This window comes from Cornus florida, unplaced genomic scaffold (genome assembly GCF_030987335.1).
Source record: "Cornus florida cultivar Cherokee Brave unplaced genomic scaffold, ASM3098733v1 CherokeeBrave_3.0.0_Hap2_Chr02, whole genome shotgun sequence".
NCBI classification, from domain to species: domain Eukaryota; kingdom Viridiplantae; phylum Streptophyta; class Magnoliopsida; order Cornales; family Cornaceae; genus Cornus; species Cornus florida.
The window spans coordinates 51,233,490-51,245,723 of NW_026775572.1; the positions used below are offsets into that span (position 1 = coordinate 51,233,490).

Consider the following 12,234-nt stretch of genomic DNA (forward strand, 5'->3'; position numbering starts at 1 on the left):
GTGCTTGAAGATTTTTCTTTTTGTGAAGTTTCTGGTAGATCCCTCTGGTTCCATTTGTTATGATGTAGAATTTTTTACTCAACCTTCACAGTATAACGTCCATCAAAATAGAATAAAATTTTCATTTGATGTTTCCAGAAATTCTTGTGCATCAAAACAAACATTATACACAAATATACATGCTTAATTCTAGTCATCATATCGCATCTTGTGTATTGCGTTCATGATTAACTTGTCTTCTCTGATGATCTGTAGCCAAGTGGCAAGGAAACTTTATTTGTCAAGTTCAGAAGGTGGTGGAAAGGTGTTAATATATTCCAGAAAGCATATATACTCCTTCCAATTCATGAAAAGTAAGTTGTTTAAGTTACTTCTGAAGCTTATATAAGTGGGGTGTCGATATTTTTAGCTCTGTACTTTCAAATGTTTAAAGCCCACAAATGTCGAGAGAAACCATGAAAAGGGTAAGAATTTTCACGTGTATTGAATCATTGATGCTTATGCTTTGAAATTATACTTGTGTTACTTGATAAAAGTAACTGATATTATGCCACGAGAAAGAGAAAAAAAAGTACACTCTCTATTCTCCAATTCTTGGATTGCTGCAAGTATTCACATAAATTTGAACCTTTTGGTGGAAAAACAATAGCTATTGTTGGTCATAAGTTTTCAACAACTCCTAGGTCAATTAAGGAGAAAATAATGGAAACTCATGGGTAAGGAAAAGGTAATGGAGTTGATAGAGAAATTCATAGACCTAGGTGGGATAGGAAAAGGTTATGGAATTGATAGTTATTAGTAACCCCGAAGAATAGTTCATCACTGAGGAAACTGATGACAATGAAGGCCAACAAATGGAATTGATAGTTATTAGTAACCCTCTTGTTGGGAATTATATCCTTGTATATTCATTTTTTTTTTTTTTTTTTAAAGTAAAATTCATTTCTTTTTCAAAGAAAATAAAAACAAGTCAGGCCTGCGGTTGAAGCTGCACTAAGGGAATCAAGATTTAAAAGAGAGAGGAAATAGGAACAAGCTGAATTAGACTTGGAAAGACGGATTGTTGAGAATTATATCCTTGTATATTCTTTTAATTTTATCTATAAATTAACATCTGGACAGCACTTTTTTCACTCAATTGGTTCCTAGAGGCCAATCTGGGTCAATTACTCGTGTGTATATATGCTTTGATGCAAACATGTGGAAGTTTGTAACTTAAGGTTTGACCTCATTTTCAGTTATGGCAAATTTTCTAACTTATTTATTTTGGTTGTTTAATGCAGTCTTCATTGGAGCTTGGTGATTATTTGTATTCCGGACAAGGAGGATGAATCAGGACCTATTATACTTCATTTGGATTCACTGGGACTTCACTTTAGTAACTCAATTTTTGATAACATCAAAAGGTGAGATAAAGGGTGTCCTTTCCAACTAATCATTCTATGGTTATATGACGTATATGGTAATTGCTGTATTTCTTCAATTTGTAAGTCTTCATCTAGTACTTTTGATTTGCAAGTTTTCAATCAGTGCTATAGAATTTCAGCTATTTGGATTTAAACATTGACCATTCACATGCTGTAGAGAGTAGAAAATAAGTTTATGAGATGACTGATTAATTGGACCGGTGCATTTTCTTTTTGCATATTTTCCCAGAAAAAGGAAAAATTAGGGGTCATTGCTTGGTTAAATAGTAAGTTTGGACCGACAATTGTGAGGATGAAGTTTCGAGTATGAGAGTAGTCAGTCAGTGCAAAATAATATCAAATGTTAGGTCTATTCCCAACTTCCCCTTCCAACACACTGCTTAGGCAGGATTACGACGGGTAATGTCTTTTTATATTTTCCCAAAATATGGTGGTAGGGTAATTTTTTTGGCAACAATGACTATTTTATTACTGCAATGAGCTAGAAAATTATGATATGATGAAAAATATATTTTATCTATATACATAACTGCATTGAGCTAGAAAATTTTGATATGATGCAATATATATTTTATCTGTATACATATATTTTCATTTGTATTTTTAATCCATAGGAATTTTTATGCCGTTAAAGTTAAAGCCTTTTGGTGCAAGGCAGATCCCATGATCGTCAATCAATCTGCTTGCATTATAAAAATATTTTTGTGTCAGTGTTACTTTATCTGAGTAACTGAGTGTTGTAGATGTCAAGCTTCCACTTGCACCATATGAGACAGACTTTTATATGCAATGGGAGGAAGATATTGGTTTTTGTTTAGTTTTACTTTGACTCCTGACTTGTATAAAGCTATTTGGTATGATCTTGGATCCAGCTACACTTCAAGGTTCAGCTTTATCACCATATCTTTAGAAACTACATTTTTTAATTTGCCTTGGATGACATTCCAGAGCTGTCCATGAAATTAGCACCTTATTCTAAAGATATCATTACGTCTTCAATCACTTCAGGTGCTTTCCATGTCAACATGGCTCACTACAACCAGATTCTGGGAAATAAAAAAGATTATATTTGACTTCATCTTTTGCAAAGTTCAACAAATTTAGCGCGTCATGTGGTTCATCAAGTTGTCCTTCTGCATTGTCTCTCATCTTCTACTTCATCTGCAAGTAAATTGCCGGCTTCCTTTCAACAATTAAAAGGATTAATGATCTCTTTTCCACTTTTATAATATATGATTTTTTCTCACAGACTGGAGTTGTTTGGTGTTACTTCTGATAATGTTATTTACTGACTCACTTCATCGGCCTTGTCTACAACCACGGTCTGTGTATTTTACTAGTTTTATGTGTAAAATTAGATGCTGCACTAGATCTCTGCAGGACATTTCCTTATTTATATCAGCATCTAACTTCAGCTGTCCTCTTTTGGCGCTGATTTGGATGCTTTCTAGGCTGTGGCTTCAGCTTCAACCTTCAATTTTAACTGGACTGTGACAATGTCCAGGAGATTTAACTACACCCAGTTTCTTGTATTTGTACTTAGGCCCATCAAATAATGATGGATGACTTGCTTTTCTGATTAACCCAAGTGTACTTGAGTTTTCGTATTGTAGATATAATTAGAGTATACTCCTGAAAGAAATCAAATTCCTACATAGTTTAATTAAGGAATTGGCTCCAAATCATTCCTTGCATCTTCATCCAGGTTTGAACTTGCCCCTTCGCTGATTAAATTCTTGTAATTGAACTTGTTGCCACCAAAAGATGCACGTCCCTTCAGCTTGATATCTACCAATTTCATCTTCTTGCTATCTGGAAGATCAATGTACTCAAAAATCCCTTTGACTTCATTTAACCAGTCCTGGACTTCATCTTCTCCAGTAATGTCTGGAATTTTTACATTACCATTTAGATCTTGGTCATCTTCCATTTTTCAATTGAAACTGGCTATCATAAAGGCTACTTACTGTCGTTGCTGAAAATTTTCTACTGCAGGTTGATTTATTTAACTTCTATGTTGATATTTATTTACCTTTCGAAAAAAAAATATGTTGATATGCATTTTTTTTGCTGGTGCCTTTTGTCTCCCAATAGTCAGATTAGGACAAATGATTCTGAATTTTTTTTCGAGAGGTCATATTTGGACTCCCTTTGTTGATAAATGTATTCATTTTTTTAAAAAAAATATAAATGACAAAAATACCCCTAATACACCAAAGGCTGTGTAGCCTAGCGGTACTTCCTCATCTTCCAAAGTAGAAGATTGAGGGCTCAAGTCCACTTAAGGGCAAGTAGGGGTGTGAGTGTGTTTCTTGCCATGGGGAAAAAAAAAAAATGCCCCTAATACTTTGTTTCTTATTTACGAGTTAGGGACAACTAATGTCATTTCACTTTAAAAGTGGAATACATTTATCAGAAAGGAGAGTGCAAATATCACTTCCCATTTTTTTTTAAAGACTAGTGAAAAACCAATCAAGTTCTCCAGATTTTCTCATGTAACTGTGTTTTTTTTTTTTTTTTTTTTGCTAAGTAAGAGAAAAGAAATTAAAATTGAATGACAAACTATTTTAATATCTTTTTTGGTAGTAAACTAGGTTAATTTCATGGGGACCAATGGTCCACATATCAGATATTGAACAAATATGAACAATTTATCTTACCCAATAAGCCGGAAAAGGTATTTGTTCGCATATACTGCTTGAAATGTCAAAGAGTTCTTCTATTGTTCACTTAGTTGCTTCCATAGATCTCAACTGTCACAGATTCAAGAAAGGGACTTGGATCCTCTATGTTCTTCCCTTTGATCCGCTTCTGTCCGCTGCTCAATGAAGCAGCGGAAATAATGCCATGTATGCGCACAATCTCAAGACAAATCTGGATTTACTAAAATTTAAAAATGCCAATATTACCCTCTTCCCCCTTACAGCATCAATGAAAATACAAACTGAACTCATATATATATATATATATATATATATCAAACATTCAATATCCCTTCACTCTCCCCCTAGACTCAAGAATCAACATCACTTCTTCTCTTGCCAACTTAACTTAATAACGTTCTCTTGTTTTTATTGGTTCTCGGCGCAAAAATAATAAAGCCAGGAATATATTTTTCCTATTGCAAATTAAAGTTGTAAAATATATTAGAAATCTCCATATAAAAGTATAGTAGAGTTGGGGAACAGAGATGAGAGAACCGTGGTTCTTTATATATATATATATATATTTGTTTGTGTGTTCAGTTCTGTTTGTATCTAATTATATATATATATATATAATTATATATGGATGCTTTCAGAAAGAAGAGTTCAAGAGGGTAATGTTGGAATTTTTGTTTAAAAAAGGACTCATATTTCTTTTGGAATTTGTACCAACACGTGGCCTTCTTTCCACTGCTCGATTAAACAGCGGGCAGAAGTGGAGCAACCGGAGGAACGTAGAGGATCCAAGTCCTCAAGAAAGAGGCTCTAATGCCAGTATGCTAACAAAGAGGAGAAAATGGTACATTAGTCCACTTACAACTTTAAGTAGAGACTGATACTACTCTTACCCTTGGTGGAACATAGATTTCTATTGGAAAATATGGGAAAAGACCGAAAAACAGTGAATCAATTGATAAAGTACCAATTATATTGGAGAAAACTTGTATTATTGGAGTAAGGATGCTGTCCTTTTGTAATGCAATTACTAATGACCTTGAACTTCTCTAAACAGATTTTAAGAGTTCAACACAACATTTATGGCACTTTCAACATTCCCACACAACATTATTGACACTTTTCACTTTCTTAAATTGTCACTTGGTATTTCTAAACCTTAATTACTACTTTTATAGGACTGAGTGGCCTTTGACTTCATTTAATATCAAGCCACTTCTCCTAGTCACTGTAAAATGATCTGCATAGTCATTCATCTTTGTAACTCTGTTCGTGCTCAGACAAGATTGGAAAAACTTGGGCTCAAGTGTTTTTGCAAGCCAGCTTGGCTTGGGTTGGCTAGTTAGCTTGCGAAACATATTTATTTTAACAATATTATATATTGTAACACTTTCCTAGATATATATATTTATATATATTATATGTTATTACCTTGTCTATTGATGAAATGGCACGAAACTTCTTGAAATTGCAAAAAAAGAAAAAATAATTATTTTTATTTTTATTTTTTTGAAAAGAAGATTATTAGACGTGTTAATTAGTCGACATTATTCCTACAATTGCTCCAGCTTAGGCCTTATAGAAAACGAGCTCATTTACTTAATGGACAAAACAAGATGAGCCATTAACAAGGTAAGCCTGAGCTGTTCATGAACTTGGTTCATTTGCAGCGTTACATCTTTCATTGGCAACATTACTCATCTTAAAGATACGCTTTGTTGTGTAGAATTAATTCATAAGAAAGTCGAGAAAAATCATTAATAATCAGAATCTTAACATAAAACTAGGGCTACAATTTAGCGAGCCTAGCTGAGCTGAGCTTTAGGTTGTTTGGGGTCAGCTCACCTAGGTCAGATAAGTGTTTGGGCTCGGTTGAGCTTGGCCTAGCCAAGCTCGTTCTCGGCTGGAATGTTTTAGACAAGCTCGTTCTCGGCTCGGCTCTTTCTTGTGTGTGTATATATCTCCAGGGAATCAGGTTGATCTAACCGTTTTCAGAGACACAAATATTGCATCATTCCTTCAATGGCCGGCTTCCGAGATCCCCTGTTAATCTCCAATCTTCATCCTCCCTTTTGCTAGCTTTGGATTCCCATAACCATCGATCTCTAGTTCCATCACAATATTATCCGAGTGTAGAGAGCAAAAGAGACATACACAGAGAGAGAGAGAGAGTTGTGTGTGTGTGTGTGAGAGAGAGAGAACTAACCTTGCTGTCGGGGATGGAGTTCTGCTCCGTTGAATGAGGGTTGCCGGCACAAGGAAACTTGGTTGTTGCAGCTGTGATTTTAGGGTTTCTATCTAACACTTTGACTTGATGTAAGAAATTAATCCAATGGCTGACATTAAGTCATGAGTTGGGCTAACGTGCTATTTAGTTTTTGTAGGATGATCTTCTAAAGATTAAAAATATTAATTTGGGCCAATGAAAGATATCTGACATGGGCTAAACTTGCATGGATGAGCTAGGCTTTTAAATATTAGAATTTAAATATAATGGGCTTTATGTAAATGAGCTTGTTCATAAGCTTCACAAGCCGAGCTTAACATTCGTCTCAAGCTCGGCTCATTTACTAAGTGAACCTGAAAAATGAGCTCAAGCTTGGCTCATTTACTTAATGAACGATCCCGAGCCCGAACTGTTCATGAACAGATCGATTCATTTGCAGCCCTACACAGAACTAGCATCCACCCTTACTATAGCAGCCCCTCTGGGGGCCTGCACTCTGTTGCACCTGTCTCAAGTGGTATCAAATTGAGGATCGGAATTGATACGCGGCTGCTCATCAATGTCTTTATCAGACTCCTCCACCCGCCTCGCTAAAAGCCCTCAAATCAAGAATTGGATCAGATGCTTTTCAATTCACTACATATTCTCTCTTAAATAAGTAAAACTCGCCCTCGAACCCTGGCCGGGTCAGTTGGTTAGTCTCTTATGTTTCTCAATGGATGCCCGCATTATCATCAACCCAAGTAATCCAACCTGCTCCAACTGTTAACCTGAGTTGGGTTCTTAACTAAGTTTTACGATACTGATTTTTCATCCATCTATTTATGTGCATCTGTGTGGGTATATGCATATGTATGTATGTGTCTGTGCAAGTATTAATAGTTTCTTGAAGTAGCTATTATTCTTACATAAAAATATGTGTTTTCAAAGGTATGTGATTGTTGAAGTTTAAATGTTGTCTATATATTGTGCGCTGTAGAAACCATTAAAGTGCAATTATTCTTGTGAAAATTTGATTTTTCCACCTATATTAAAGCAATGCAGTTCATATATTTATGTTCAATGTTGGCATTTAACTTTTCTTCTTCCCTTTCTTGCATGCACCTTTTGTTGTATTAAAGCATAATGTTGTCGTGGTTATCTTTCAGAATCTTCATAGTTTACCTTTCAAATGCATGTGTTGGTGCTTATTATGGGGCGTATTGCATTCTTGTCTAATCAAAAGCGAGTTAAGATGACTATAATGACTGAGGTTCTTCTGAACCTGATTACTTTGGTTTAAAATGTATTAAGTGGCAAATTTGAATATGAAATGTACTTTGTTTGGGTGAACATATCCTTCACTTAGGCTCCTTTTGTTTCGACGTAAAATATTTTTCTCGGGAATTTTTTTTCTTTTCAGGTAAAATATTTATTTTTTGTTTTTACTTTTTCGGCGTTTGGCAAAGGTCTTTTTTGAGTCCATCGGGCGGGGCGTGTAAAATAACTTGTTGAAAATTGATGGGTAAATTATTTTTGTTAGATTTTAATTTTTTTTTTCTTCGTAAATATTTTATGACAACCAAACACTAGAAAATAAAAAAATATTTTACATCCAAACAAACGGAGCCTTAATCACTGTGTTCTTTTGTTACACCTTGGGTGATTGTGTCTCTTGCATTCTCGAACATTTTACATGCTATATATCAATTTTTATTACATTGTTCATTATGTGGTATATGAAATTTTGGGGATAATATTCTCATCTAATGCCCCTTTTATTTCTTACAACATGATCTGAATGATATAATTACCATAAACATGCACTTATAATTTCTCATTCAATGTCATCTTAATCTGAAGCTTGTTATCATACTAAAAAAATGTGTGAATGTTGTCCCAGATTTATGATAGAAGAATGGAACTATCTGAATCAAGGGGAAGCTCCTTCGGATCTTCCTATATCAGAAAGAATATGGAAACATCTCCCTCGTAGAATTGATGGAAAGCCAATTACGGTAAATTTCTGTTCCGAGTGCCTGAAAATTGAGGATTATGTTCTGCGAATCCTTTTCTGGTTGGAAGTATGCTAAGAAACTTTTAATTTGTGTTTTATAGCTATTTTGCATATTCCATGCCAAGGAATATCAGAGTCGCTCTTATCCTCACTTGGTTGGGAATTATTTCATGAATAAAATTCAATGTAGGAAATTTCATTTTCTTTCTCTTCCTGAATTTTATAGTTATCCTTCACAGCTGGCTATTTGCCTTGATATATATATTTTTTCTTTATATATTAGTTGTTATTTATCTCCTATTTTAAGCTAACTTAAAAATCTACACATCACACATGTTGTGTTTCCCTATCACAAACAATAATATATCACTTGGATGTTAATCTGAACTTCAGAGCTTACTTGCTACTTTATTATATATATATATCCAGCTATATTTAGTTGTATTAAACTTTGATAGTACTTAGTAGCTGTAAACTTGGTGTGCGTTTCCTAATATTTGTTCTATCTCAAAGTCATTGGTAAAAGCTGGAACTGTCTAGCCTGAGAATCCGGTTTTTGTCTTGTGGACAAACAACCTGTGCAAATAATATAAATGGTTAGGTTTCTACCAACACCCTGCACTCATGGTAGTTGTGACTTCAAAGTTATACATACTTAAGGACCAAGGGATAGCTTCTTCTAGTATTCACACAAGTGACATTGTTGGAATTTGTGTTCCAAATTCCTATTCTAATTTAGTTTCTATTTTAGAGTTGTATTATTTAAGGTAATTTATTGTCAAACAAGTCTTTGGGCTCCAAGGAATTGTAATCCTTATCCAACAAGGAATATATTTTTTTTAACTCTATAAATAAGTACCTATGTGGCTATGTTGTGGGTTGAGACTTATAAGATTGAGAGAGATGTAGTCTCATGAGAGAGTTGATGAGTAGAGGTAGTACGGGGGTTGGTAGAGTAGGAAAAACACCAATGACATTGTTAGCGAGGAGATAGGCTCGTGGAGTGGTACATGGTGAAAAGACATGTACGAGGTAACGAGGTGTTGATACTCTATTGCTATAATATCTCTACGAATCATAGTGGAATCTCTTCTCATCCATGGACGTAGGCCGGTTTTGTCTGAACCACGTATATCTTGTGTTTGTGTGTGATTGCTTTGACTTTCATTGGATCATTATTTATTTGCGCGTTTCCGCTGCCCCAATAGATATGCTGAAGAGGATGTCTAGAAAACTTGTGACAATGAATTAAGCTAGGTTTTAAGGCTTTAGATAGTCTTAACCCTTAATTTTGTTGAAATGTGAGAAGTACAAGAATCATGGAACATTTTTTGAAATACATATGGATGGTGAGGGAATTTTTGTCTTTGGATTATGAGCTGCAAAATTGCAAAAATTGATCACTTTGTAACTTCTTTTATTTTTTATTTTTAATTTTTAATTCTGAGAGCATTTTCTCTGTTATTGTGTGTGTTTTCCCACCAGGTTCCACAACAGAGAAATGACTATGACTGTGGTCTCTTCGTTCTTTTCTTTATGGAGCGCTTCATTGAAGATGCTCCTGAAAGGCTGAAAAAGAGTGATTTAGAAATGGTACATTCTGTTTTAAAATTATGTGGTTTATTGTTGATTCAGTTTCGTAACTCACACGATAATGTTATGCTTAGTTTACCAAGGGCCTTGTGGCCTAGTGGTATCTCCTCTACCTCCCAAAGTGGATGGTGATTGGTGAGGGTTCAAGTCTCCAAAGTAGCAAAGTGGGTGTGTGAGTGGTGGTGTGCGTGTGAGTTTCTTGCCAATGACAAAAAATGTTATCCTTAGTTTATATTTTGTTGAATCTCAGTTTGGCAAGCAGTGGTTCAGACCTGAAGAAGCCTCTGGTTTGAGACGGAAAATCCGAAAGTTACTTATGGAAGAATTTCATAATGCAATTAAAGAAAACTGTGTTCTGAATCCCACGCCTTTGTCTTCAGTGGGTCCTGCAGCGGAAATGATTGAGAACCTCGTAGATTGATGTAGTTTGGTCTAATTGCAATACCACTTCTCTAAAAGTTGGGAGTTGCGGGTTTCGTTCTCTGTATAGCCTTGTACAATTGATGTGGATATGCTGTTACTGCTCGTTCGTCGTACCAATCGTGAATTAGCCATGCAAGAAATTTTGAAGTCTCTTTTTGCCCTACAAGTTGGTAGAATGATTGCCTTTGTTCAGGGCATGAAGTATCATGTAGATGTCATGTCAGACGTACTGACAATCTCCGGCTAAAAGCACTTGAACAATGCCTTCTCAATTGTACATGAAAATGGATTGACTAGTGATACTTTTTTGAGATAATGATCACCATTTTAGTTGTCTTGAGCTATTCCTTTTTTTTTTTTTTTTTTTTTAATGCATGTAAATGGAGGAAGAAAACGTATGTCAAAGCATAATGTGCTTAATAGAAAGACGAGTTCTTGATTCATGATTTTGTGTGATGACAGTTTTTGAATTACAGGTATCGATTTGTTCCACTGGTGGACGTATCAGAGTGCCGAAATTTGGGGAACATGGTGGATTGGGTAGAAACAAAATATATGATGTTATTCTATATAATACTGCTAGGTGTTGAGACTGCGTGACATACTCTTTAAAATGAGACATCTTCTTCATCTCCCACAGTAGGTTGAGGGTCTGAGTCTACATTGTGGGAAAAAAGCGCTGGAGTTCTTGTGATTTTTCACAGATTTGGAAAAATGAGAATTCTGGGGGGACTTGAATATGGGCACACGGGGAGCAGGGCTCTACCAACTAGGCCACTCCACTGGGTAGAATTGGTAAAGCAGTATTAGAAAAAAAAAAATTCCCTCCATTTAGCATGGGGAGGCTGTGTTTGAAGAGGACTTTGCCATAAATTTCAGAATCTTGAATTTAGTTTCATGTAAAACTTCATAAAGGCATTTCGGTCGTGTTTCTGTATAAATATGTAAATATGTATAAATATGTAAATAAACTGGGGGTGACAAATTACGAAATGATTGGCCAACACAATTCGAACACGATATGAGATAAGCAGGTTTTGGTTGATTTTAAACTGGTTCAGGTCATAAACAGGTTGACACGATTAGCCCCTTTATTTAACCATATTGGGTTAGGGTTGAGGGGTTCAACCTGTGTAACCCGTTTAATTCAACATGTTACTAACGGGCCAGTGGCCTACCGGTATCGGCCTCTTACTTCCTAAAGAGAAGTCAGGGGTTCAAGTCTTAGAAGAGACGTGTGTGTGAGTATTAATTAGGAAGAAAAAAAAAAATGACATATGTAATATGTTAGCTGTTTAAACCCAATTGTTATGAATAGTTAAGTCATTTCAATATAAATCTTGTCCCTTATGAATTTTTTCTTATTTTAAATATTTGGGTTAATTGTGACAATTTATTATTATTATTTATTATTTGATTAAATATTAAATGTCTTGTTTTGATAAATAGGTCATTAAACAGGTTAACACGTTTACCCGTTTAATAAACGGGTTGAGGGTTCTTGACACGATAATTAAATGAGTTGGGTCTAATTTTACCTATTTAGTATAATATATTATGCATTTCTTTACCCATGTGATTTTTATCAACCTTAGCTTTTCTTGATTCAGTTTTATGTTTCACTTGAACCCTTATCTTTGCCCTTGTTAGTCCAAACTATTGATAATAATCACGAAATGCAGATATTGAAATCTCCTAATGGCATCATTGTCAAGGAAAAAGAGAAATATGAAATTCGGATCTGCTCGTGTTTGCACTGGACAGTTCAGTGCACAAGAGAGGATCCGTGTTCGAACAAATGCGTGCATGCAACTACTACGAATGTTCTCCCTTTCATGCAATCATTTTGTAAACAAAAGATCTAGAATGTCAGTGAAGCTCTCAACATTGAATAACCAAAATGACTGG

The 12,234-nt window shown here is 35.0% G+C and overlaps 1 protein-coding gene across 1 annotated transcript in view; it reads left to right on the plus strand.

The window, feature by feature from the left end:
• The window catches only part of LOC132294974 (ubiquitin-like-specific protease 1D), a 32,216-nt gene extending 21,447 nt beyond the window's left edge, over positions 1-10,769 (plus strand). Inside the window, exons 10-14 of the mRNA XM_059793032.1 lie at positions 256-353; positions 1,284-1,406; positions 8,197-8,311; positions 9,796-9,903; positions 10,154-10,769. Of these exons, the coding sequence (XP_059649015.1) occupies positions 256-353; positions 1,284-1,406; positions 8,197-8,311; positions 9,796-9,903; positions 10,154-10,324 (615 nt within the window). The 3' untranslated portion in view covers positions 10,325-10,769. The remainder of the gene's footprint in view (positions 1-255; positions 354-1,283; positions 1,407-8,196; positions 8,312-9,795; positions 9,904-10,153) is intronic.
• Positions 10,770-12,234: the final 1,465 nt, after the last annotated feature.